This window comes from Peromyscus maniculatus, chromosome 20 (genome assembly GCF_049852395.1).
Source record: "Peromyscus maniculatus bairdii isolate BWxNUB_F1_BW_parent chromosome 20, HU_Pman_BW_mat_3.1, whole genome shotgun sequence".
Classification (NCBI taxonomy): Eukaryota; Metazoa; Chordata; class Mammalia; order Rodentia; family Cricetidae; genus Peromyscus; species Peromyscus maniculatus.
This window is the reverse complement of record NC_134871.1, coordinates 8,406,377-8,430,234: the sequence shown is the minus strand read 5'-3', so window position 1 is coordinate 8,430,234 and position 23,858 is coordinate 8,406,377. Positions and strand designations below refer to the sequence as shown.

The 23,858-nt window shown below is 39.8% G+C and overlaps 1 protein-coding gene and 1 long non-coding RNA gene across 7 annotated transcripts in view; one reads left to right on the top strand and one right to left on the bottom strand.

The window, feature by feature from the left end:
• Col14a1 (collagen type XIV alpha 1 chain) overlaps positions 1–23,858 on the top strand; it is a 201,637-nt gene that overhangs the window by 46,985 nt on the left and 130,794 nt on the right. For all 6 annotated transcript variants that reach the window (XM_076555764.1, XM_006982385.3, XM_076555765.1 and 3 more), the window contains exons 6-9: positions 9,195–9,350; positions 10,252–10,371; positions 13,406–13,570; positions 19,776–19,937. In XM_076555764.1, coding sequence (XP_076411879.1) covers positions 9,195–9,350; positions 10,252–10,371; positions 13,406–13,570; positions 19,776–19,937 — 603 coding nt within the window. The remainder of the gene's footprint in view (positions 1–9,194; positions 9,351–10,251; positions 10,372–13,405; positions 13,571–19,775; positions 19,938–23,858) is intronic.
• LOC143269659 (uncharacterized) lies at positions 6,525–7,612 on the bottom strand. The gene is made up of 2 exons (XR_013046239.1): positions 7,429–7,612; positions 6,525–6,871 (listed from the first exon to the last, which is right to left on the bottom strand). It is a non-coding gene; the product is annotated as an uncharacterized LOC143269659 (long non-coding RNA).

Here is a 23,858-nt window from a genome sequence, read left to right as displayed (position 1 = left end):
CAGGATAGCAGCCACAGTCACTTCCTTCCTCTTCTGATCCTCCAGTCCAAAAGGGCCAAGATCTGTCTCCGCCCTGCCTTATCACTTCCTGTTTCCTCTCTATACAGACCTCCAGAATTCTGTGGTTAACTAGTAGCTAGTTCCGCCCTCTGACTCCAAGCAAGCTTTGTTTGTCAGAACACAAAATATCACACAACACTTGTCTAAGAATATTTTAGAACTCCTTGTCTCTGTCCCTGCAGAGTTTAATTGTTGCTATCAAAAGGAGCAGGTGCTTTGGACTTAGAGTTGTTGGGTTCTATTTTTTTTATTAGTGAATTAGTCACAGAGGTGGCTGAGCTGCTGAGTTCATAAACATTCACTTAGAACAACTAAGGTAAGCCTACAGCCAGATATTCAGCAAAATAATCTGTACAGTTACATACTTTAGGAAGAGATGAAAACAAATATGACTGTTATACATTGGCTCTAAAGAGAAAATTTTATCTGCAAACAGAGCTGATAAGACAAAATAGCCTTTCTTGAGTCACTGTTGAGAAAACCAGGAAGTAACCAGGGATCTATACAAACAAAACTTTAAAACTGACTTTGTACAAAAGTTGTTAGGAAGCGCCATGTGTTTTCACAGGAATTCTAACCTATTTTAGATATCTTGATTTTTGACAGGTTTACTTTTGAGAAGGTAGATAAGGCGTGTGTGTGTGTGTGTGTGTGTGTGTGTGTGTGTGTGTGTGTGTGTGTGTGTGAAAAGTGAGTGGGTAAAATATGGAAGTTGTTGAGGGGAAGAATAATAAGTGTATTGGCATCAAGTGAGGACTAAATATGGACAGGTCAAGAGTAGTAGAGTTAAGTAAAGCTTTGAAAAATCACAGTGAACAGTTCAGCTCAGTTTTGTGGGCTGGAGAGGGAGCAGTAATCTTAGAATTTATCACTGGAAATTATTGGACAGCCAGGTAGTTAGGCCATAGAGAAGGTGGTTGAGGCTCCTCACATATTCCATCTGTTTTCTTTTCTAGAAAAAATTTTTAGACACGATTTAATATGTAACCCAGGCTGGTCTTCAACTGATGAGACTACTCCTGCTTCAGTTTCTTACATTCTGTGGTGACAGCTAAGTATCACCATGCCTAGTTCATCTGCTTTAGTTCACAGAGATATTGCTGCTCCCCTAAGCAGACATCCTGTCTATAATTGAGTTGAAATCCGTCACCCATAGTCCCCTGTGGGCATACAGAAACTTCTAATCCCCCTTCCAGGTTGACAGCCCTTTAAACATGGAAGCAGCTGTCTTCTCCCAGGCCCTTGGAGCAGAGGAGAAATGTGACGACGGTGCTGTTTATAGGTCTGTCAGTTATTGTTATGATTCAGAGCTCTGAGTGACAGCTGAAATGTTCTCTTGGCTGGTGTGCAGCGACTGGGCTTCACATTCCTGGAAGCTGTTGTGGTATTCTGCACTTCAGGTCGACTGTAGGACAAACGCCTATGGATTTGATCTCCTGCTATGTGTAATTCCACAGCTTGGCAATCATTGCCTCTTCCCCTCCCTCCCTCCCTCTCTGTCTCCCTCCATTTTTTTTTTCTTTTGTGGTAGTGTTTGAAGTGCATTTGGCTAAGCAGCCCAGGCTTTGTAGTCAGTCCCACCTTTGAATTTAGACTTTGCATTTTCTCAGTGTATGGGGAGCAGGCAGAGTTCCTACCCTCTCTAGTTACTCAATCTCTTTTCCATGAAGTGGGAAGAACACTTCTCATATAGGATTGATATTGGTCTTTAATTGAAAAGACGTTTGTAAGGGGTTTATAAGGAATGGGCATACCAAATCATGGAGGCAATCAGCAAGCTGGGAACACAGGAGACAAGAACGGTGTAGATTTAGTTCAACTGGAAGACTCGAACTTGTGGTGTCAAATCCAGACCCAAGCCCAGCAAGCTCAAGGTAAGAAAAACTGCTGTCCTGGGGGTCTAAGCAGCTGGCAGGAATTCCCTCTTCTGCTGTCTCTGGCTTTATTCAGGTACTGACAATCAGTTGATGTTCAGGTGAGGTCACCCTCAGTAGACAGAGCAATCCGCTTTAGTGTCTCACTGAGAAACACTTTCATAGACATGTTGAGACTAATGTTTGATTAAATGTATAGGCCCACATAGCTCAGTCAGAACTAATGATGTAAAACATAATGGACATAAAGCAATCACTTCTCATTTCTGCACAGTTTTTCTAAAAAGTAAGACAGTCCAGGAAGAACTAAGACCAGGTTAGGAAGAGAATATTGGGGTGTGCTGTGCTAGACCACCCATCAGGGATGCTGTGGTGGCCAACTTAATTGTCTATTGATTGAATGGAAGAGTGCCTAAGAGCTTACTACAGCACATTATTGAGGATGTCTATGACAGTGATTTCAGAGGAGATTAGATAAGGAGAGGGCTCTGACTTCATCAATAGATACATTCCTTGATAGATTTGCAGTATGACAGCATGGTTGGGAGGAGATGGAAGGTAGAAAGTAGAGACAGTGTGGCCTTCAAGGATGCAGGCCACTGGCGCCATCTTGTTCTGGGTTATGTCATGTGTTGACTCTTTCCTACACTCCTATTCTGGCCTCTGTGATGTGAATGACTTGGCCTTGCCATGTCCTCCCCACACAGTCCACTGAGACTGTTAAAACCATGTATGTCAGATATTTTGTCCAAACAATGAGAAAAGTAACTAGTGCAGATGCCTTAAAAGGGACACCTCCACCAAGACCAGAGAAAATGAGAACTGACTTTACTCTGGCTCAAATGAATGCCAGCTAGAGCTGAAACATCCTTGCTCCATCCCCAAGCATGGGCAATTTCCAAAGTTGTCTCCTGTGCATCCACAAACACAATGTCTATGGAACCCGTAGCCTTGTGCATTGGAAAAGGTCAATTAGAAATTCTGGAATCCAGTCCTGCTTCTGATAATGATCATGGAGCCAGTCACTTGTTTTTTATGAACACCAGCTTGGATTTTTGAACAGTGATGATAATCCTTCCTTTTGGGAATAATGTAAGAATCAAAATGGGCCATGTTCAAAAAAACTTATTGAGCTTTGGGGAAATATAAGATGTTTTTATTCGTTTCGAAAGATGTCTCTTCCATGATACAGCTAGAGCCAGTGTCTGCTTGGTGACAGTTTTTAAGAGTTCCTTATCCATTTGGTAAGGATTTTCTTTCCCATTGTCCTGGGAAATTTGAACATCATCTCACAGGAGACTTAAGTAAAAAAAAAAAAAAATTCTGTAGCCACAGCTTTTCTTTGGATGCCTCAGATACTGAATGACCTAGCTAGATATTTTTCTAGTGGAGTAAAAGAAAATAATTCAAAGCCACTAAATTAATCCTGGATCCTGATGAAATGATTATGAGGTTTTTTTCTGGCTCTCTAGTAAGTCAGGGTGAGTAAGAATAGTACACACTCCCCTTTTATGTGGAAGTAATTCTGCAACAGCCTCCCAGATCGCTGAGTGACTGCAGCCCAGTTTCCTAGTGTCTCTAGTGCTGAAAGTATAGGTTTTGTAAAAACAGAGTCCTTTATTGCTGTTGTTGTTGTTTGAAACAGGGTCTCACAATGCACACCAGTTAGCCTTGAACTCATGATTTTTCTCATCTTAGTCTTCTGAGTGCTGGTGTTATAGATGTCTACCCTGAAGCCTAGCAAAGCAGTGAGGTTTAGGAACAAGATTTCATACTGTTCACAGTCATTCAGGAATATAGGCCCAGAACTGATCAGGCTGAGGGATTTAAAGAGAGAACTGTTAAATTTCTCCTCCTTTGAGGTATTATTGACAGTGCAGACAGGCAGATGGGAACGTGAGAGGATATAGCAGTTCATTGTTAAGAGTCCGGTGAACAAATGCAGAGGACCCGAAGAGGGAGGAGATGAGTCTCACCTAAGGGTTGTGGGGAAACTTTTGCAGAGTTGGTATGGCTGCTGCTTGGATTTTGAAGGGTGAACAGGGGTTTACCTAGCAAAATGTCTCCTGGCAGATTTCTTGTTTCTATTTTGATCAACTTGTGTTGATCAATACTTGTCTTCATAAGCACATAAACATTTCTGTTTAAACTATAATTAGACTTTTAATTTAAAGACAATCAGAACAAAAGGAATATTGTTATCCTTTATGAAAGGATTATGAAATCACCAGGATCTTCTAAACATCTTCATGCTTGGTTATTCTGTGGTCAATTTACCCAAGATTATTTTACTTCTTTTTCTACTTATTAATTATTTCTAGGTCGCACACACAGACATGAGTTTCTAGAAAACAGGACATAAGTATGAAATTCAAAATGTGCTGAGTTAGAGTCTGGAGGCTTGTACCACACGCTTGTATGGCATAGACACTGAAATTGTTCTTCCTCATGGTATGTTCTACATGCTAGCTAGAATTATTTCTTTTTTCTTCAAGCCGCTGAGTGATTCATTATTTTTAATGTCTACCCCCTTGTCTCCCAAAGTCTTACACCTACAGCCTCAACCATGATATATGGCACTGCCGCCATCCCAATCACAGCTGTCCCTTCTCCCAGGATTTCATCATCCTGGCTCTATTGCTATAGCTTCTTTTGTTCAGGGTTTTTAGCCTCATTGCACCTCATTGAGGCATACTTTTATGATAGCATGCTAAATGGAATTTCTTGTGGCTTATTGTACTTGTACCAGACGATAGTATCACCAGCCAGCAGTACCCATTGAGGTTCATCCAGACCTCTGCCTTTCTGTGAAGTAGCTCACTTAGTTTTGCTGTCTACCGTTCCACTATGTGTCAGGTACTCTTCCTATGGCTTAATGGGTGTTTGTGTAATTCCCAGAAGTTTGCTTTTCTGAACCACATTACTGGTTGACTCTTGCCTCCTGTCTCAATTGTGGAAGAACTGTGCAAGAATGACAGACTTGCCAATGTGGTGACGGAGCATCAAAATCAGCAACTGTCTCTCTGTGGATGGAACTGGAAGAGATGTTCTTCAAAGAGCTTTCAGCAATTTATATTTTCATTAGGGTTACATAAGAAGCCCTGAGGGCTCACATTGTTTATATTGGACCTACTATTTTATATTTATTGTAATCATGACTAATTAATAATACTTGTTACTATTTGTCTTGTCATACCTAATTTTTGTAAACTTGACATACCTGGGAAGAAGGAATCTCAATAGAGGAATTGCTTCTTTGTGTGTCATTTTTGCTGGTCATTTGTTTTCTTGATTCCTGACTGCTGTGGGAGGGCCAAGTTCTCTGTTGGCAGTGCTGTCCCTGGGCAGGTGGGCCTGGGCTATAGAAGAAAGGTAGTTGAGCAAGCCAAGGCAGAAAGCCAGTAAACAGTGTTCTTCCCTGGTTTCTGCTTCAGGTTCCTGGCCCAAGTTTATGCCTTGCCTTCCTTCAATGATGGACTGGAACCGATTATCTGAAATAAACCTTTTCCCCCTCAAGTTGGTTCTGGTCAGTGTTTCACCTCCAGACCAATAAGCAAACCAGGATGTGTATTAACTGGATTTTATTAGGGATAAAATTGAATCTTCAGATCAACTTCAGCATAATTCATATCATTATTATGTTGAGTTTTCTAACTTACGAACACAGGAGTCTCTATACGTATGTGAGTGGCAGTTTTCCTTCAGTGTTTTCTGACTTGAACCACTGTTTCTATGTATGTTTTGGTAAATATATTCTTAAGAATTTTTCATCTTTAGAGCGTTAGTAAGTGGCAATGCATCTATTAATTTTTGCCAGCTGAATGAATATATATTATATTTTACTATGATCCTGTTTTGGCCACTAAAATAATTAAATATTTCTTTGTTCACTCATTGACCATTATTTCTTGACCTCTAGAGTGTCTGCTCCTGATTCTTTACTCTTGAAAGGAATGCTTTTCAGTTTTCCTGATTGTATAATGTTTCTTCTTGGTGTAATCTATCATTTTTCTTCTTATTCTGTTTGTTTGTTTGAGATAGTCTCCCCATACAGCCCCAAATCTTGGTGATCCTCTTGCCTCAGACTTTCTAGTGATATAGTTATAGGTGTCAACCACCATGCATGGCTTTAAAGAATTTCTTTAAAGTGTTTTTGTTTATGTGAACAACTTTTCAAGCTTGAGTATCATTAAAGTTACCAATATTTTGACTTACAGTCAATTAATTTTGTATTATACTTTGGGCCTAGATATAATTTGTTTATGAGTGAGCTTAATCAAGAGCATATTTTTTTTTATTGGAAATCATTTTGAAAATAGAAAAGTTAAGCTTCCTCACTCTTCTGGATAAGAAGAAGGGATTTTTTTTACTCTATCATCTTTCCTAAGCCTGAGAAGATAGTTCAGTGAGAGAGTGCTTGCCTCAGATGAGTGTGGCTCCTGGTTCAATCCCTAGCTCAGCAAAAACAGGCAGCCATGAAACCCAAGAGAGTGTAAGCCAAAAGAAAAATTCTAAAAAAATATTCTGTACATTTTCCAATTATCTAATAATATTTCTAGACATTTTGAAAAAAAAAACAAAACCACACCATTTGTGAGTAGGTGTTTTTCATTTAAAAACTAATACAAAATGAGTTCTTGAAGCATAATAAGATAACGACTTCCCCAGATTATGACCAAAAAGCTAAGGAATTTCTGTCCCATGGACTGTGGCAGTATCTGGTTTAGACTGTTTAAAGTTACAGTAGGGCTGAGTCCAGTGCAAAGCTGGTGTCTTTCTTCTATTAAATAAGGGGAATTTAGGGCCAAAAATATAAGTAATCGCTCTGGATTGAGTTATACTATTGAGCTTCCACAATGAAGACTGGAGTATTCCCTTGGCAAGCACATTTCCCAGCATCTGGTAAAAGGATCTGGGTCTTCCATGCATATTTATGTCTGGAAAAAAGAAATCAAGCTCCTTTAAGTAAATGTGGTATGGTAGATGCAAAGACAAATTTGTTAAGCTGCCTGTCTCTTTTGCCAGCCATAGTAGTTCGGCTGCCTTTTTATGATGGAAGAAGCATTTTGTTTTTTCAGTTTTTGAAAATTCCATGCACATATATGATCTATCTTGGTCATATCCACCTCCCTCCCTCTTCAGCCCCCATTTTCCCCAACACATCTCTCTTCCAAATTCATTTTTTTTTTGTCATGACCCACTGAATCCAATTGGTGCTGCCCATCTGCACGTGGATGTATTGTCACCCACTTGGAGCAGCGGCCTACCCACCCATTCAAGGTGACTCTACCTTCCTCAACAGTCACCAACAAACTGCCAGGAGTTCCCCAGCTAGTGGTGGGTATCAGGAGCCCCTCCTCACTTAATGCTGGGATTTTTTACTGGCTTGATCTTGAGCAGGCCATCATAACTGCTGTTAGTTTATGTGCATAACTGCCTCGCCATCTCCAGAAGAAAGCATTCACAGCATATACCCCCATCTTTTGGCTCTTACATTCTTTCTGCCTCCTCTTCCATGATCTTCCCTGAGTCTTGGAGAGGGTGGTTGATATAGATGTTCCATCTGTGGCCATGTACTCAGAGACATTTATTTTTCAGCACTTTGAACTGTTAAGAGTTTCTGGGTGGTGGTGGCATACTCCTTTAATCCCAGCACCCGGGAGGCAGAGCCAGGTGGATCTCTGTGAGTACGAGGCCAGCCTGGTCTACAAAGTGAGATCCAGGACAGGCACCAAAATCTCAAAAAAGCCAAAAAAAAAAAAAAAAAAAAAGAGTTTTGCATTAGCCATTCCCCACTGCCTTAAAGAGCATCTCTGACCAAGTTTGAGAGAGCACAAATCTGGGGATATAAACATGAATGTTTAGAAGGCAGTTTGACACCATGATTGTTTAGCAAAATAGCAAAAGGTTCTCTCCCAGGGCTGATGACTTTCCTAACCATGGGTTTTGACCATGCTCACAGTACCACATATGAATTCCTTCCTTTGTAGCAGACTTGAAAAATTCAATCAAGATAGCAGTTCCCCCCCACACCCCCCACATGGTCTTGTCACTGTGGTGCCAGTGAGCACAATCTTGCCTATGGCTCATGTTCTTTCTGATTGTGATTTTCTACATTTTTTCTTTTCAATATGCAAATTATATTTCAAATATTGTTATGTTGTCATTTTAATATTAAGGCATAAACCAAGTAGGGATTTTCTGGACTGGCAAAAATTAAGATTAATAAGAGCATGTATCTGCATGCTCGCATGGGCACACATACATAATTACTTCTATTTTAGTATGAAAATCCAGCAAGGATGAGCAGTTATGGGTAGGATAATCCATAGTATGAAACAATGCCAGATAAGACACTAAAAATGCCTTAATATTTTCAAGGATTTAAAAACCACTTTAGGAATATCCCACCATCTCGGCTCTGTGTGAATGGAGATGGCTTTCACTTTTTCAAGCACAGACCTCTGCTTTCTTAGACAGCCATCTATGGTTGTGAAAAGAGCTTTCTTTTCCTCTTTCCCAGCATTCCTGCAGTGGATGGGCACCATCCCTGATGGTCAGACACTGGTGGTACCATGCCAACAACCTATTTTCCTTATGGATCATTATGTGAAGTACTCACTGAGCTATTGAAAACACCAGTTACCTAGCCTGTCTATATGGGTAAAATCTTATTGTCACATCGAAGCAATATGAAAATCTACAACAATAGCAACAAAACACAAAATAGACTTGGGAAGTCCTTGAGCCCTTCCTCCATTTTCTTTTTTCCAAAGGAGCATCTTACTTCTTCAAAGGTCGCTGTGCCATTTTTTAGACTAAACACCTAGACTTGGTTTATCTAGTTAGGCTCTTCAGGGCCTTTGCGCTCCCTGGCCATTCGCCCAACGTGGGAGGATGGCCCTACCTGACACTGTTGAGACCTTTCCTGGAAAGAATCTACAGGCTGAAGCCCAAGGCTGGAAGACTTTGTACAGACACCCCTTTCTAAAGCACACAGCAGGGTGAGTTGCCAGGTTGGCCCGAACCTGACAGCACTTTGCTAATGCTTTCCAGAACCCTCCAGTCTGCTGCCAACCATTACTACAAATTTTTCCTTGGAAGAGTGAATTTAAGGGAAGAGTTACAGAAAAGATGGCAGCGTTGATGGGAAATTTATTGTGTTCTTAGCACTAAGTTATCTGAGTGACATTGAAATTGACTCCCACTTCTAAAAGTTCTGACAGTAACACATGTGCTTTTGTGGTTTGCACTTTGCAGAAATAAAATTCTTCTGTGAGACTCCAGCCATTGCTGACATTGTCATCCTGGTGGATGGGTCATGGAGCATTGGGAGATTCAACTTCAGGCTGGTGCGGAATTTCTTGGAAAACCTGGTCACAGCATTCAACGTGGGCTCCGAGAAGACACGAATTGGTATACCTTATGGACCATAGGAGCTAGTTGCTGTTGCAAAATTTCTGGGAAGATTTTTAAGAAATTCAGAAAGCCTTTATGAAGCTACTTTCTTTTTTCTTTTTTTTTTTTTTTGGTTTTTTTCGAGACAGGGTTTCTCTTGTGTAGATGAAGCTACTTTCAAAGTTATTGAAGGATCAACTACGCTGTTGTTCCTGAACACACATATTCAGATCAATAAATATTTATTCCTAACAATTTTATATTATCTCTACAAAATTTCCAATTTATGCTACCATTCACTTGACTATTGAAAACATTAATTCTGTGTTTACTCCTCCTTTTACTATTAATAATAATGAAGCTTTAGAACATAGCTTGCATAAGAATTCATCACACAACCATCTGTGTTTAAAAGAAGCAGCCAAGTCCAGGGAAATGTTGCATTGAAAAGCTGGAAATAATATCTTGGCATTATAATCTTTGTCAAGGAAATTCTAGTTAAGATAAAAAGAAAAAAAACTCTTGTAAATCTTTGTGTCATATTCTAAGCAATAAAATAATACATTTTCTATAAAAACTCATAACTTTTAAGTAATTATTGAGGAATATCATTTCTTTGAGAATGAAAGGAAATAAATATGGACCTTTCATCTACACATGACCGGCCTTTTTGCATTTAAGTGCCAAATACCTTGTTATTTGATAACTTCTAAATAACTAGAAAATATGTGAACTCCTCCACTCCTAGATACATCCATCTAGACTCCTTTAGCTGATGCCAGGACTTCTCTTTGAAAGCACATTGCCAGGCAAAGAAAAGGACGGCAGACAGATTATGCCTTGAGTCATCACGCTTTGGAGAGTGGTCATGTGATCCTGAGCAGCATGTAACTTCCAGTTTTCTCTTCCTTCTCTCCAGGACTGGCACAGTACAGTGGGGACCCCAGAATAGAGTGGCACTTGAATGCCTTTAACACCAAAGATGAAGTGATTGATGCTGTCCGAAGCCTTCCCTACAAAGGAGGGAACACTCTAACAGGTATGTTTTCTTTAATGCTCATTCTTAGCTAAATATTTTGCTGAAGAGCAATTATATTACTTTATTTTGCTCTTTTTAAAGAGGTGGCATAGTGTTTTTTTAAACCATGTAACATCAAAAGCTCTTAGATGGCCTTTTTTTTAATCAGACAGATTATTAAGACTTAATATAATCCAATTCAAGATATACTGATTTTATACTTAGATTCTGAGGTGTGATGACAGAAAAATATTAAAAATGTTGGTTTTCCACAGTTAAACAAGTACATTTTCCTTAAGATCTATTTATTATTTATTTATTTATTTATTTATTTATTTATTTATTTATTTATTTATTTATTTATTTATTATGTATACAGTGTTCTGCCTGCACTCCAGAAGAGGGCTCCAGATCTCATTACAGATAGTTGTGATCCACCATGTGGTTGCTGGGAATTGAACTCAGGACCTCTGGAAGAATAGCCAGTTCTCCTAACCTCTGAGCCATCTCTCTAGCCCCACAACTATATTTTCTATACATTTAGGAAACTTGCTATCTTCAGTAAAAGACTGCAGTTCATAGCACACAATAGCCTTGAATCTGGACCCAGGTGTTGGCAGTGTTCATTGGCATGGTGGGACATGATGGTACACACAGTGCTGTGTGCATATTACGCACCCAGAAGTAAGGCTGCAGCGCTGCACTGTGTGATGTGATATGGGTGAGTGCAGCCAGAAACACCTCAGATTCATTACATATGATTTATTTATCCATCTATCTATATACCTAGTTATTTGTATTTACTTGAGACAGTGTCTCACTATGTAGCCCTGGCTGACCAGGAACTCTTTGTGTAGACCAGGCTGACCTCAGACTCACAGAGATCATCCTGCCTCTGCCTCCCCAGTGCTGGGATTTAAGACCTGTGTCCTCTTGCCTGACTCATTGCATATTTGATTTTGAGTTAATTTGTGGTCCAGTGTATTCGGAAATCTTAACTGTTGGTGGATTTTTTTTTTGGTCAGCCTCATTACCCCAGATATATAGGGGTTCATGTGCCCCACAGTTTAGGAAACTAGGCTCTAGAAGAAAATGAAGCCATCATGGAAGTCAATAGCTGTCAGCAGCTTCCTGGTGTTTACCATCTTGGTAGTCTCTCCTTTCTCTTTCTTGAGACAGCTTAGCTATGTAGAACAGGCAGGGTTGGAACTCAGCCATCCCTTGCCTCTGCCTCCTGAGTGGTGGGATTCTGAGTGTGCATCTTCACACTCAATGTTATCTTATTTTTAATTAATGATTTTTTATTCTTATTTGAAACTTCAATTACTAATTACCATGAAAATATTTGAAGACTTTTAACCCACTAGTATTTTTAATAAGTGATTAATACAGCTATATTAATATTAAAATTATATGTGGCCTGAGCATAAGTGGTTTGGGTAGATGTGATTTCTTTAGGATTATTTTAGTTTTTTAGTGCACTAATGAGTTTAATGGATAAAGTAGATGACATACAATAACAAAGGAACAGTACAAGGAGAAAGATGGAAATTCAATTAAAAGATCCAAAAGAAATACTAGCTGTAGGAGGGGAACAAAAACCAAATAAACATCCACTATAAAACAAATGAAGAACATATTTGATGGGTTTAGTAGACTGGCCATGACTCATGAAGAATCTCTAAGCTTGACGAGCTCTGTAACAGAAAAGAAGAAAAAAAAAAAACCCAAACTAGAAATCCAAGGACTATAGAACAGCTGCATAGATACACGGATAACAGGAATTCCAGAAGAGAAGGGAGAAGGATGAATAATATTTGAGATATATTTGAGATAATAATATTCCCCAAATTAGCACCAAATTCTAGATTCTCTTTCTTTCTTTCTTTCTTTCTTTCTTTCTTTCTTTCTTTCTTTCTTTCTTTCTTTCTTTCTTTCTTTCTTTCTTTCTCTCTCTCCGCCCCCCCTCCCTCCCTCTCTCCCTTCCCCTCCCTCCCTTCCCCTCCCTCCCTCCCTCCCTCCCTCTGTTTCTCCCTCCCTTTCTTCCTTCCTTTCTTTCTTTTGATTCTCGGGATTGAACCCAGGACTTTGTACAGGTTAGACATGGGCTCTAACACAGAGCCGCATCTCCAGCACCATTTGAACAGATTTTAACCTTAGAATAGCTGTTGCCTTCCACTAGCATATGGTTTGGATGCTCAGCTTTAGTCATGAAGATCTTAGTATGGACTTTTAGGCAAACGGTTGGCAACTTGATAAGTAATCTCCTTGCCAATTGGAAGCATACTCTAGTGGAATTTTTAATATCTGTGAAGAATTATTAAACACAGATACAATATTGCATGTTTTCTTATTCCTTTCCAGGTGAAAATTGCCCCAGAATGTAGTAGCATGAGTTTAGACTTCACTTGGGCATCTAGATTCATGGTTAGTTCAGTGAAGCATGTGTGAGGCTCTAGAGTCAATCTTTAGTCTTGTCCCCAAATAAAGGAAACGAATAAGTAAGATCTATGATACAGAAAAAGGGAGAGGTTTTATCATCTAACCTAATTCTTGATACTTAACAAGACTATAGTAAATGTTTGTTGAGTGATTTGGTGGTCTAAAAGATTTCTTGTAATAAAGAAGGTTGTTGTTTTATATATTAATTTAGAAAGAATAAAAAGAACATATTTCTTAAATAGCTGTGTGAGAGACAAAAATCCTTATTAAAGATTCATCCATGAGAAGTATATTATTAAGATGGATGAAATGCATTATTCTGCAGTAACTTGGCTGTTATTGCAATGTTTTCCATTCTCTGAAAAAAAGAAGTCTAAGGAAGAATCCAGACCATGTTATCATCTATGTTGTATACTCTGATGTAATAGCAGGTTATTTTTTTATTACCTTTACTCTAGTGGATTTGGGCTTTTCATTAGCTTCTATCGAATTGTTGTGAAAATGAAGGCTCACATCTAATAAAAACCCTTTTAGCTCTACTCATCACGGGGATACGATTTCCAAACTAGAATACTCTAATTAGAAATGTTTGGTTTGTGTTTATTTCTCCTAGGTCTTGCTCTGAACTTCATTTTTGAGAATAGCTTTAAACCAGAAGCAGGATCGAGGAGTGGGGTTTCCAAGATCGGCATTTTAATCACAGATGGAAAATCCCAAGATGATATTATCCCACCCTCTAGAAACCTCCGTGAATCTGGTGTAGAGCTGTTTGCCATAGGTATGCTTTCTTTTTAAAATCTCATTTTGTTATGTATGTGTTTACTGCTTTTTTATTTAGCATGTATCAGTGGAAGTGTGTGTGTGTGTGTGTGTGTGTGTGTGTGTGTGTGTGTGTGTGTGTGTGTGTGTGTTCAGAGGATAACTTGTGATGGTTGGTTCTCTGCTTCCACCGTGTGAGTCTCAAGAATGGAATTCACTGGGCTTGGCAGGAAGTGCCTTTCCCCTCCAAGCCATCTAACCAATTGTTTGTTTTTAAGACAGTTCTGGCTAGTAGCTGACATTGCTCTTGAACTTGGGATCCTCTTTCTGTTTGAGTGTTGGGATTACAGGTGCCAACACACCCAACCGCAGGATGTTGCTATGTGTCTCGAATGGTCCAGCTTCCGTTGTGGATATAGGTACATAACATTAGTGCAACATGCACCACTTCGAAAGCCAGAGGCCAGAGCACTTTCTGTATCAGGCTTTCCATCTGAGTCCAGCTTCCTTGCATTTAAAATAAGAGTGATTCTGTCACGCACACCACAGTGTTTGGAACTTTTAAGACAAACACTGAGCACCAAACTTTTGAAAAGGCATATAGTGATGTGCTAAAGTTAGATTCACATTTGTTTCCATTTAATCAGTCAGGATTTGCTCTTCAGGGTCAGTTTATAGCTGTCTGCTAGTTGTACTAGAAGAAATCACTTCCCACATACTCAAGGAATTAAGAGGCCTGAAGCTATTGAAGACATGTGGTGTTGCCGACTTGCATCAAGCACTCTCAAAGCTATCATTTCATGAAACAGGATATATACAACAGATCCAGAATAATTACAAAATATTTACATGATAAGCTTTGCCTTCAATTAAAATGTTTACAATTTCTCTGGCAAGAGGAAGGTCTTCTGTTTAGCAGAGACCAATAAACTCTGGCAGAAAACAAAACAAAACAACAGCCTGATTCCCAAGGACACCGAAACATTAATCAAAATGGTGTAGCAAATCCCTCACCAGGGCTCTGAAGACACTTACAGTCTCTTGTTATGAATGACCCACTTAGTTATATTTACCCAGTTAATTATTCTGGTGTCAATCTTTAGTCTCATTAGGATGTTCTTATCAAGAACCTGCTTGTCTTTTCATGGACTTTCTGTATTCTTCATCAGCAGAGAATACTTTTAGGTTCTGCAGAGGTCAGAAAAGGTATCAGTGGATACAGTACTGAAATGGACTCCAGGCTTCTGTTCCAATCCTACTTACTTAGTTAGGGTTTCTGTAACTAGAGTTTTCCTGCCTTGCCCACAGTCAGGACAAATCTCTGTCACCCACCAGTCCCACAGCCACTCAGACCCAACCAAGTAAACACAGAGACTTATATTGCTTACAAACTGTATGGCTGTGGCAGGCTTCTTGCTAACTGTTCTTATTGCTTAAATTAATCCATTTCCATAAATCTATACCTTGCCACGTGGCTCGTGGCTTACCGGCATCTTCACATGCTGCTTGTCCTGGCAGTGCCTCCTTCCGCCTTCCTCTCTGTTAGTCCCGCCTATACTTCCTGCCTAGCCACTGGCCAATCAGTGTTTTATTTATTGACCAATCAGAGTAATTTGACATACAGACCATCCCACAGCAGGTTTCTATTGCTATGAAGAGACACTGTAACCATGGCAACTCTTTTTTTTTTTTTTTTTTTTTTTTTGGTTTTTCGAGACAGGGTTTCTCTGTGAAGCTTTGTGCCTTTCCTGGAGCTCACTTGGTAGCCCAGGCTGGCCTCGAACTCACAGAGATCCACCTGGCTCTGCCTCCCGAGTGCTGGGATTAAAGGCGTGCGCCACCAACGCCCGGCTCCATGGCAACTCTTATGATGTTTAATTGGAGCTGGTTTACAGTTCAGCAGTTTAGTCCATCATCAGCATGGTGGGAAGCATGGCAGCATGCAGGCAGACGTGGTGCTGGAGAGGATGCTGAGAGTTCTACATCTGGATCCTTAGGCAGCAGGAATGTGGAGTGAGCCTCCAGGCCTAGGTTGAACTTCTGAGACCTCCAAGCCCACTTCCAGTGACACACTTCCTCCCACAATGCCACACCTACTCCAACAAGACCATACCTCCTAATAATACCACCTCTTATTGGTATATGGCTTCCACTTCTTTCAAACTACCACACTATGAAATTGAAATAGCGAGGGAGATGGTGTCTGGCAAGCTATGCTTTAAAAAATACCCAGATCAGGCTACATATAGTGGTGTATGCCTTTAATTACAACATGTGGGAGGTAAAGGTAGGCAGGTCTCTCTAAGTTCCTGGTCCACATAGAGAGTTCTACACCAGCCAGGGCTATCTGTGAGACTTAGTACTTTGAAAACGCTCTTCAGGGTTGAGAACTACTGACAGACCCATTGGAGTACCCTCTCCATGATGGCTGGTTTGTTTTTCTTCTTAGAGAAAGATCTTAAAAGATTCCTGTTTACACATTTTATTTTATTCTTATTTTTTATAGCAGAGCATATTGCTGCTTGGTCACTATTTTTTAGGACTTTTTTTTTTTTTTTTTTTTTTTTTTGGTTTTTCGAGACAGGGTTTCTCTGTGTAGCTTTGCGCCTTTCCTGGAGCTCACTTGGTAGCCCAGGCTGGCCTCGAACTCACAGAGATCCGCCTGGCTCTGCCTCCCGAGTGCTGGGATTAAAGGCGTGCGCCACCACCGCCCAGCAGGACTTTTTTTTTTAAAGAAAGGAAAATGTTTAATTGGGGCTGGCTTACAGGTTCAGAGGTTTAGTCCATTGTCATCATGGTGGGAAGCATGGTAGACATGGTGCAGGAGAAAGAGCTGAGAGTTCTACATCTGGATCAGCAGGCAGAAAGAAGAGAGATCTTTTGTTTGTTTTGTTTTTATGAGACAGGCTTTCTCTGTGTAGTTCTGGAACGCACTCTGTAGACCAGGCTGGCCTTGAACTCAGCGATCCGCCTGTCTCTGAGTATTGACACTAAAGGTGTGCACCACCACTGCCGGCATAGGACTTATTTCCTACAGTGTTTGACATGTCTGACAATAGTTGCAGAAACCAATGACATTGTATTCTTCTTCCCTTCTTTTCCAACTCCCTGCACCCTCTCTAAACACTGAGTCACTGGAGGGTAAGACGGTACCTTCATCTCTCCTTCCCATACCCCACCCAGTGTCGACACTTGCCAAGTGCTCTGTAAAGGACCTGGTGGTCTCAAATATTTCAGAGATATCACTATTACTCTTAGCATTGAAAATCAAGATGCTCATAAATGGTGCATCTAAGCAAAGTATATTATTTTTGTTTATTTATTTATTTATTTATTTTTTGTTTATTTTGTTTATTTTTGTTTGTTTATTATTTTGTTCAAGTAAGCAGGGGATATTGTTTTGCACTATACAACTGTTACTGCTGCATCATTCATAGAAGAGGGAATAAAAGAGGTCCAAGGGAAAAAAATTAAGAATGGATCATATTCAAGCTTTGCCTTAGTTATTTTTATATCCCTGTTATTTTGCTTGCATGTGGTTGTGGAAGACAAGGTGAGTATTGTATCCTAGCAGTATGGAGGAGCCATCTCATACCAGTTTTCGAGAGCCAGCTGTCCAGCTGTGTATACTGCAGCCCTCATCTGCATCTTTTGACCTCGCATAGGTGCTTGACATAAGGCGTAGGTATCTATATTATAGAACATGGTAGATACTGGAAATGAGGGCAGACAGATGACTGTTGAGTATTTAGCAGCATACTCCTGGGACACAGAAGGGCAATAAGCCATGCTATCATTTTTGTCTTGGGAACTGATTCAGTTGCTTTTACTAGGCATTAACATTTATTACTCTGAAGTTGAACAGTGCATCTTTCAGAGCTGCCAATGAGAGAAAAAATGCCTATAATCCATTCTTAGACTTGCTGTTCAGATTGTGGGTTATAGAATGCTTTATTCAAGACTCACTTGCTTCACTGTGTGCCAGGCATTGTGGTGAACTCTGGGACGCAAAGATGAGTGGCGCAAAACTCCTGACTGCACAAATTCCTTCCAAGTCATCACCATGATTTCCTTTATTTTCCATGCAGTTGCAACAGTCAAACTATTTTATTCATGAAGACAGGGAAGCAAAAATATGGGAAGGGGGAGAGACTAAATCTTTTCTATCAAGTGTAGACTTGCACGACATGAGAAAACATTCTCTCCACTAAGTTTTAGCCCACAATCGATGTTATATTGACTCTGTTGTGTATTCTAGAAGTCCTTTGGCAAGAAACTTCTGATACACATTTCTGTAAGTCTGTCATCCCGTAAAGAAAGCCTCTGCAGAAGAGCAAAGCAAATGGAGGATTATTTTGTGTGTTTATCCTGAATTTTATGCTTTTGTTACTAATCCTTAGAGGAGTGTTTAAACAAAACTTAGTGAATTCATCTAGATGTTGTTTGAACTTCTCTGGAAACTTCCTGGAAATGAGCAACATTCTTGCTCATGCAGCCTCCTAATCACATAATTCAGTGACTACTAAAGCTTTCTTACTTAGCATGCTGAGTGCGAAAGAAGTGTCCTTGGCCCAGCCAGGCATATAAGAACTCACCCGTGCTGCTCCAGGCATCTCCAGCGGACATCTGAAATGCCCCTCTTTAACACCCTCAGATGGTTGGCACTGCAGGAATTTCTAAAGAAATCCTCCTTGTTTGCTGACTCTTGGAGAAATCTCCCCTCACAGCCATGAAACCTAATCATGTGCCTCTCCTTTTCCATCTCCAAGTTCCTTTGCTCTTTGTGATGTACCGTTGGAGAGGCAGCGCGGTGTCGTGGAGCCACCGTACGCTTTCCAGTCGCGTGTCCTTCAGACAAGTTCGTGAGCTGTGCGTGTGTAGAGCAGCAGAAACAACAGTGGTTGTTGTGAGGCTTGAGTGCATGGATGACATGGACAGTGCAGTGCTGGGGGCAGAGTAAACGTACTGCAAGCATCTCCAGCCACTACCTTTTGTCCTATGATTTTGCACTTTCTTCCAGACACTCAGCATTCTGCTTTACCTGTGGTGATGCAATTCAATGGAGACAGTAGAAGGAACAGAACTTCCTTATGTGATCCATCAAAATTTGTAGAGATCACTGGGCAGTAAATTGTGTTTGAGTCCATTAAAAAATATCTTCACCCATATTTCACTGTGGTTTAGTACTGTATAAAATAATTATGCATATAAAGTTTTCATTCTAGCAGTAGTTCCCAGTTTTATTTTTTTTTTTTGAGGTGCAGCATCTCACATTATAGATCAGAATTGCCTGGAACTCACAATGTAGCCCAAGCTAGCCTTGAACTCATGACAGTCCTCCTGCCTCCAGAGTGCTGAGATTATAAGCATGCTTCCGAATGTAAATAAACTTATTTTGCAGAAGTTTAAACCTGAAGATGGATAGTTTTGGTACTAGTTTAGTTACTCTTGATACTGCAATACTTGTGGAAGATAGAAGTTATACCAGATATCTTCCTGTTGGGGTGCATTGAGCAAAATCACTACCTAATTACTTAGGACACGACTCACATGAAACATTCCCTTTTTCATTTCCTTTGGTTTTTGAAATGGAGTCTCACTATGTAGTACTATTTGGTCTAGGATTTGCTCTGTAGACCAAGCTGGCTATGGATTCACAGATATCTGCCTGCCTTTGCCTCCCAAGTGCTGGGAGTCAAGGTGTGTGCCATCACACTCCACCATATGCTTCCTTCTGGAATTAAAACAAAACACTCGAATGAATAAATACCGTGCATTCAGTATATCCCCCGCAACCCTCCCACTCTGCCTTTTCTTTCACCTCCCCATTTTGAGAGTCCCCCTTCTTCCCCTAAAAAGTTTGGTTTGTATTTTCATGTCATGTTTATGAACAAGATTTTATATATGTACCTAAAATCTAGGACAATAAATGAGAAAAATACAGTATATGCCTTTCAGAGACTGGCTTAATTAAATGATTATCTCCATTTACATCCACTTTCCTGTAAATGACATAATTCCTCCCTGTGGCTGAAAAATATTGTCATGTATATATGCCACATTTTCTTTATTCACTTCAATGTTATTGGACCCATAATTCGATCCAACCATCCAAGTAGAAGATGCTTTGGTTGTGGTAAAGGCCGATTGGGTAAACTCCACTCTAGTTGCTCTTTCTAATGAGGCATCGAGATCATCCTCCTCCCTCTCATTCTCAATGGCAGGGGTTAAAAATGCTGACCTGAATGAGCTGCAGGAGATCGCCTCTGAGCCGGACAGCACTCATGTGTACAATGTTGCTGAATTCGACCTGATGCACACGGTGGTGGAGAGTCTGACCAGGACTGTGTGCTCCAGAGTAGAAGAGCAAGACAAGGAGATTAAAGGTAAGGAACTCAGAGAGGGCCTGTGGACATGGGCAGCACAATGTGCACAGGTTTGCCATCGTCTTCACAGGTCTCTAAGCACACACCTGTATCTGGAACTGTGCATGCAGCCCTATCACTGTGGACACTGAGCCGCACATGAGAGAAAACACGTCCACAGGTTTATCATGCTCATGGGTCTGTTACTGTGCACATAGGTCGATCACCATGCACATACGTCAATCATGGAGGGCACATGGACTATAAAAACTCCTATTTTGTTTTTTAAGTTGACTTTCTTTTTTCTTTTCTTTTCTTTTCTTTCTTTCTTTCTTTTTTTTTTTGTTTGTTTTTTCGAGACAGGGTTTCTCTGCATAGCTTTGCGCCTTTCCTGGAGCTCACTTGGTAGCCCAGGCTGGCCTCGAACTCACAGAAATTCGCCTGGCTCTGCCTCCCGAGTGCTGGGATTAAAGGCGTGTGCCACCACTGCCCGGCCAAGTTGACCTTCTTAATACTCCATTTCTTTCTGGTGCCTGAGTCATCAGTCAAAAGGAGACATACTCATTGGCAGTCTTGTGAGGGTAAGGGACACCTGCTTTGACCAGTAGGGGCTTTTCTCTGAATTGTTAACATTTAAAAATTCTGTTCTTTAAATAAAATGCTCAATTTTGAGATAATTATATGATCACATAAGTTGAACAGCACACAAAGAGCTAGCATCTTCTTTTCCAGCTTTCCCCTATGGCAGCACCTTGTAGCACCACCATAGCTTCGGTGTGCGATGAGTAGCGATAGATTCGGCATGGAAAACATTTCCATCACAGGAATACTCCTGCAGCTGTTCCCAGTCTCACATCCTTTTAGCACCCTCTTGCTAATTCTTGACAGTCAATAGAGTGGTCTCCATTTCTATTCTTTTTTGTTTTCATTTCAAACCTATGATACAAATGAAATTATTGAATATTCAGCCTTTGGGGATTGGATTTTTTTTTCATGCAGAATAATTCCCTGGAGATTTATCCACAGTGTATGTGTATCAATAGCTCTTTGTTTTCATTGTAGGGCTATCTTCTGTAGGATGGATGTGCCGCCATTTGTTTAAGCATCTGCATGTTCTGGATGCTTTCCAGTTTGAGGGTACTATGATAAAGCTGCTGTGAATATTTGTTTATTAATTTTTGTATAAATATATATTTGAATTTCTCTGGAATAATGCCCAGGAATGCAGTGACTGAACAGTATCTTGAGTGCATGTTTAGTTCAGTTTGGTTCTCATTAGGAAACTGTCAGACTATTTGTAGAGTCTATAATTTATTTTCCAGTGGCAACATGTGAGTGATCCAGTTGCTATGTATTGACACCTATATTCATGTTCTTTTTGGTTTTCTCTTCTGTTTGTCCTCTGAGGTGAAACACCTCTAAAGACACATTCATTACAAAGACATGAGGCATTTCCTAGTTGAACGTTGTGTACCACCATCAATTTGGTATAATTCTGTAGTTTTATTTCAGGCTCTTTGGCCTGTTCCTTTAGGTCATCTTGTCAAATTTTCTTACAGTAATAATTTTTAATTTACTGTAGCTATATAATAAGTCTTTAAATTGTGTAGACTTGAGTACTTCTATTTCATTATTATTTATTTATTTACAGATTTCCGTGACTTCTATGTAGACATCAGGTTACAGCCTTTGGGAGTTGATTCTCTCCTCTCCTCCCACTTTATAGAGACAGTGTCTCTCTTGTTTCTGCTGCTGTGCTATTTGAGGCCGGCTGGGCAAGACATTCCAGCCTAGCCTGCTCTCTCTCTCTCCCATGCCCCTGCAGGAATGGTGGGGGTGCAGATGCAGACCACCACACCCTTGGGTTCTGGGGATCTAACCTAGGATGTGACTTGCTCATGCTTTTACCCATTGGGCCGTCTTCTCTGCCCTTGATTACTCTTTTTAAGTTCTTAAAAACTCTTTCCAATGATTTTTTTATTTAAAAATTTTAAATTAATTTTGCATACCAACCACACATCCCCCTCTCATCTCTCCTCCTGTTCCTCTGCAGCCTTCTCCTCCGACCCACCCCATCCCATTTCTTTATTAATCTACTAAATACTAGGATATTTTTATTACATAAAAACTGTACTTGGATTTTTGATAAGAAATGCATCACATAAGTTATCAGTTACCAAATATCCACTTGGGTGAAAGAATCAATTTTTGGTATCTGTTCCATGAATATAGTACACCTGTCCATATGGTTAGATATGATTTTATTTCTTTCATTAGCATTTTATAGTTTTCAGGACTTATGAGTCCTATCGCTTATTTACTATAAAGGCTTTGTTAAAATTGTACAAATTATTTATCTTTATATGAATGATTTTGATTGAATTTTTAATTTCAGTGTCCACATGTTTATTTCTTGCAAACAGAAATAAATTTGATTTTTGCATATTTATCATGTGTACCATATATATGACTTGAAATTACTTATTAGGTTAGGAATTTTCTTCTGGATTTAAAATACCTTTTTTATATAGAAAATCATTTAATTTACAAATGCAAATCATTTGTTTTTTTCTTTTTTTTATTTCTTCAACTTTTATTTCACATTCTTACCTTATTGCATTTGCTATAATTTTCCACACAAAGTTGCATGTAACTATTGCATAGGGATATTGTTGCCTAATTCTCTGCTGTAGAAAGAACATTTTGGTTTTTGGAGAATTGGCCCATTTTATAAATGTTGGAGAATTGTGTAGAGTTCTTCACACTCTACTATTATATACACTCTTTTGATATCTGTAGGGTCTATAGTAATGGCTTCAAATTTCTCTCTGATATTGGTGAGTGACATGTACAAAATTCTCTTACCTTCAGCCATTTTTTTCTTTGCTACAACTGTGTGTCATAAACTGTGGTATTCCCTATTTCTCTGTATATGGTAGAATCATACTAGAAAATTTATAACTTCTACTTCAGTCATCCTGGAACAATGTCTCCTATTGCTCGGGGTACTTTTTGCACTTGCTGTGTATCTGAGGATGACCTTGAACTTCTGACCCTTCTGCTTCCACTTTGCAGTGCTGGGATTACGGGTGTATGCCAGTATGCCCAGTTTATGGGGTTCTGGAGATTAGTTAGACTCAGGACTTCATGCATGATAGACAAGTACTCTGTCAACTGGGCTATGTCCCCAGATCATCTCTCTCCCTTCTTCCCTCCCTCCTTTTCTCCCTTTCTCCCTCCTTTCCTCTCTCCCTTCTTTTATTTCATATCCTGTCTGCAGTTTCCCCCCCTCCTCTCCTTCCAGTCCCTCCCCCAACCTCCCTTCTACTCCCTGATCCACTCCTCCTCCATTTCTATTCGGAAAACGGCAGGCCTCTGCAGCTCATATTAATTTGGAAAATTTAAGAGAATACATTTTATTATGTTTTCTTTATTGTATGTTTTCTGATCCTTCTTTTTAAATAATTTTATTTCTAGGGAGAGAGCAACGTCACTTTAGCCCCTTTAAAAGGATAGTCTTTTGGTGACAAAGTTTCTTCTTTTTTTTCTGAGAATATCTTGGTTTTCCCTACATTGCTGGCACATGTCTTTGCTGGATGTTGAGATCTTGTTAAACAATTTTATTTCTGAACATTCAGAGTGTGTCTTTTCCTCTTGGTTTCCAGGGCTTTATAAATTGTTTTCTTTCTCCAAGTAAGGGACATTTCTCTCATTATTTTAAAGATTTTTCCCCTATCATATTTAATGTTCAGAAGTTTGAGTGTGGTTGGCTTAGTGTGAATCCTTGTGTCTCTATCTTGTACAGAGTAAATTTTGTTTCTTCACATACTGCTTGGGTCCTAACTTCTTTTTCATCCTCTTTTAAGATTCTGATGTTATGAATTAAAGATATTTTGTTGTATTCCCACGTGTAGTTGAGTCTCTGTTATTATCACTTGTAGC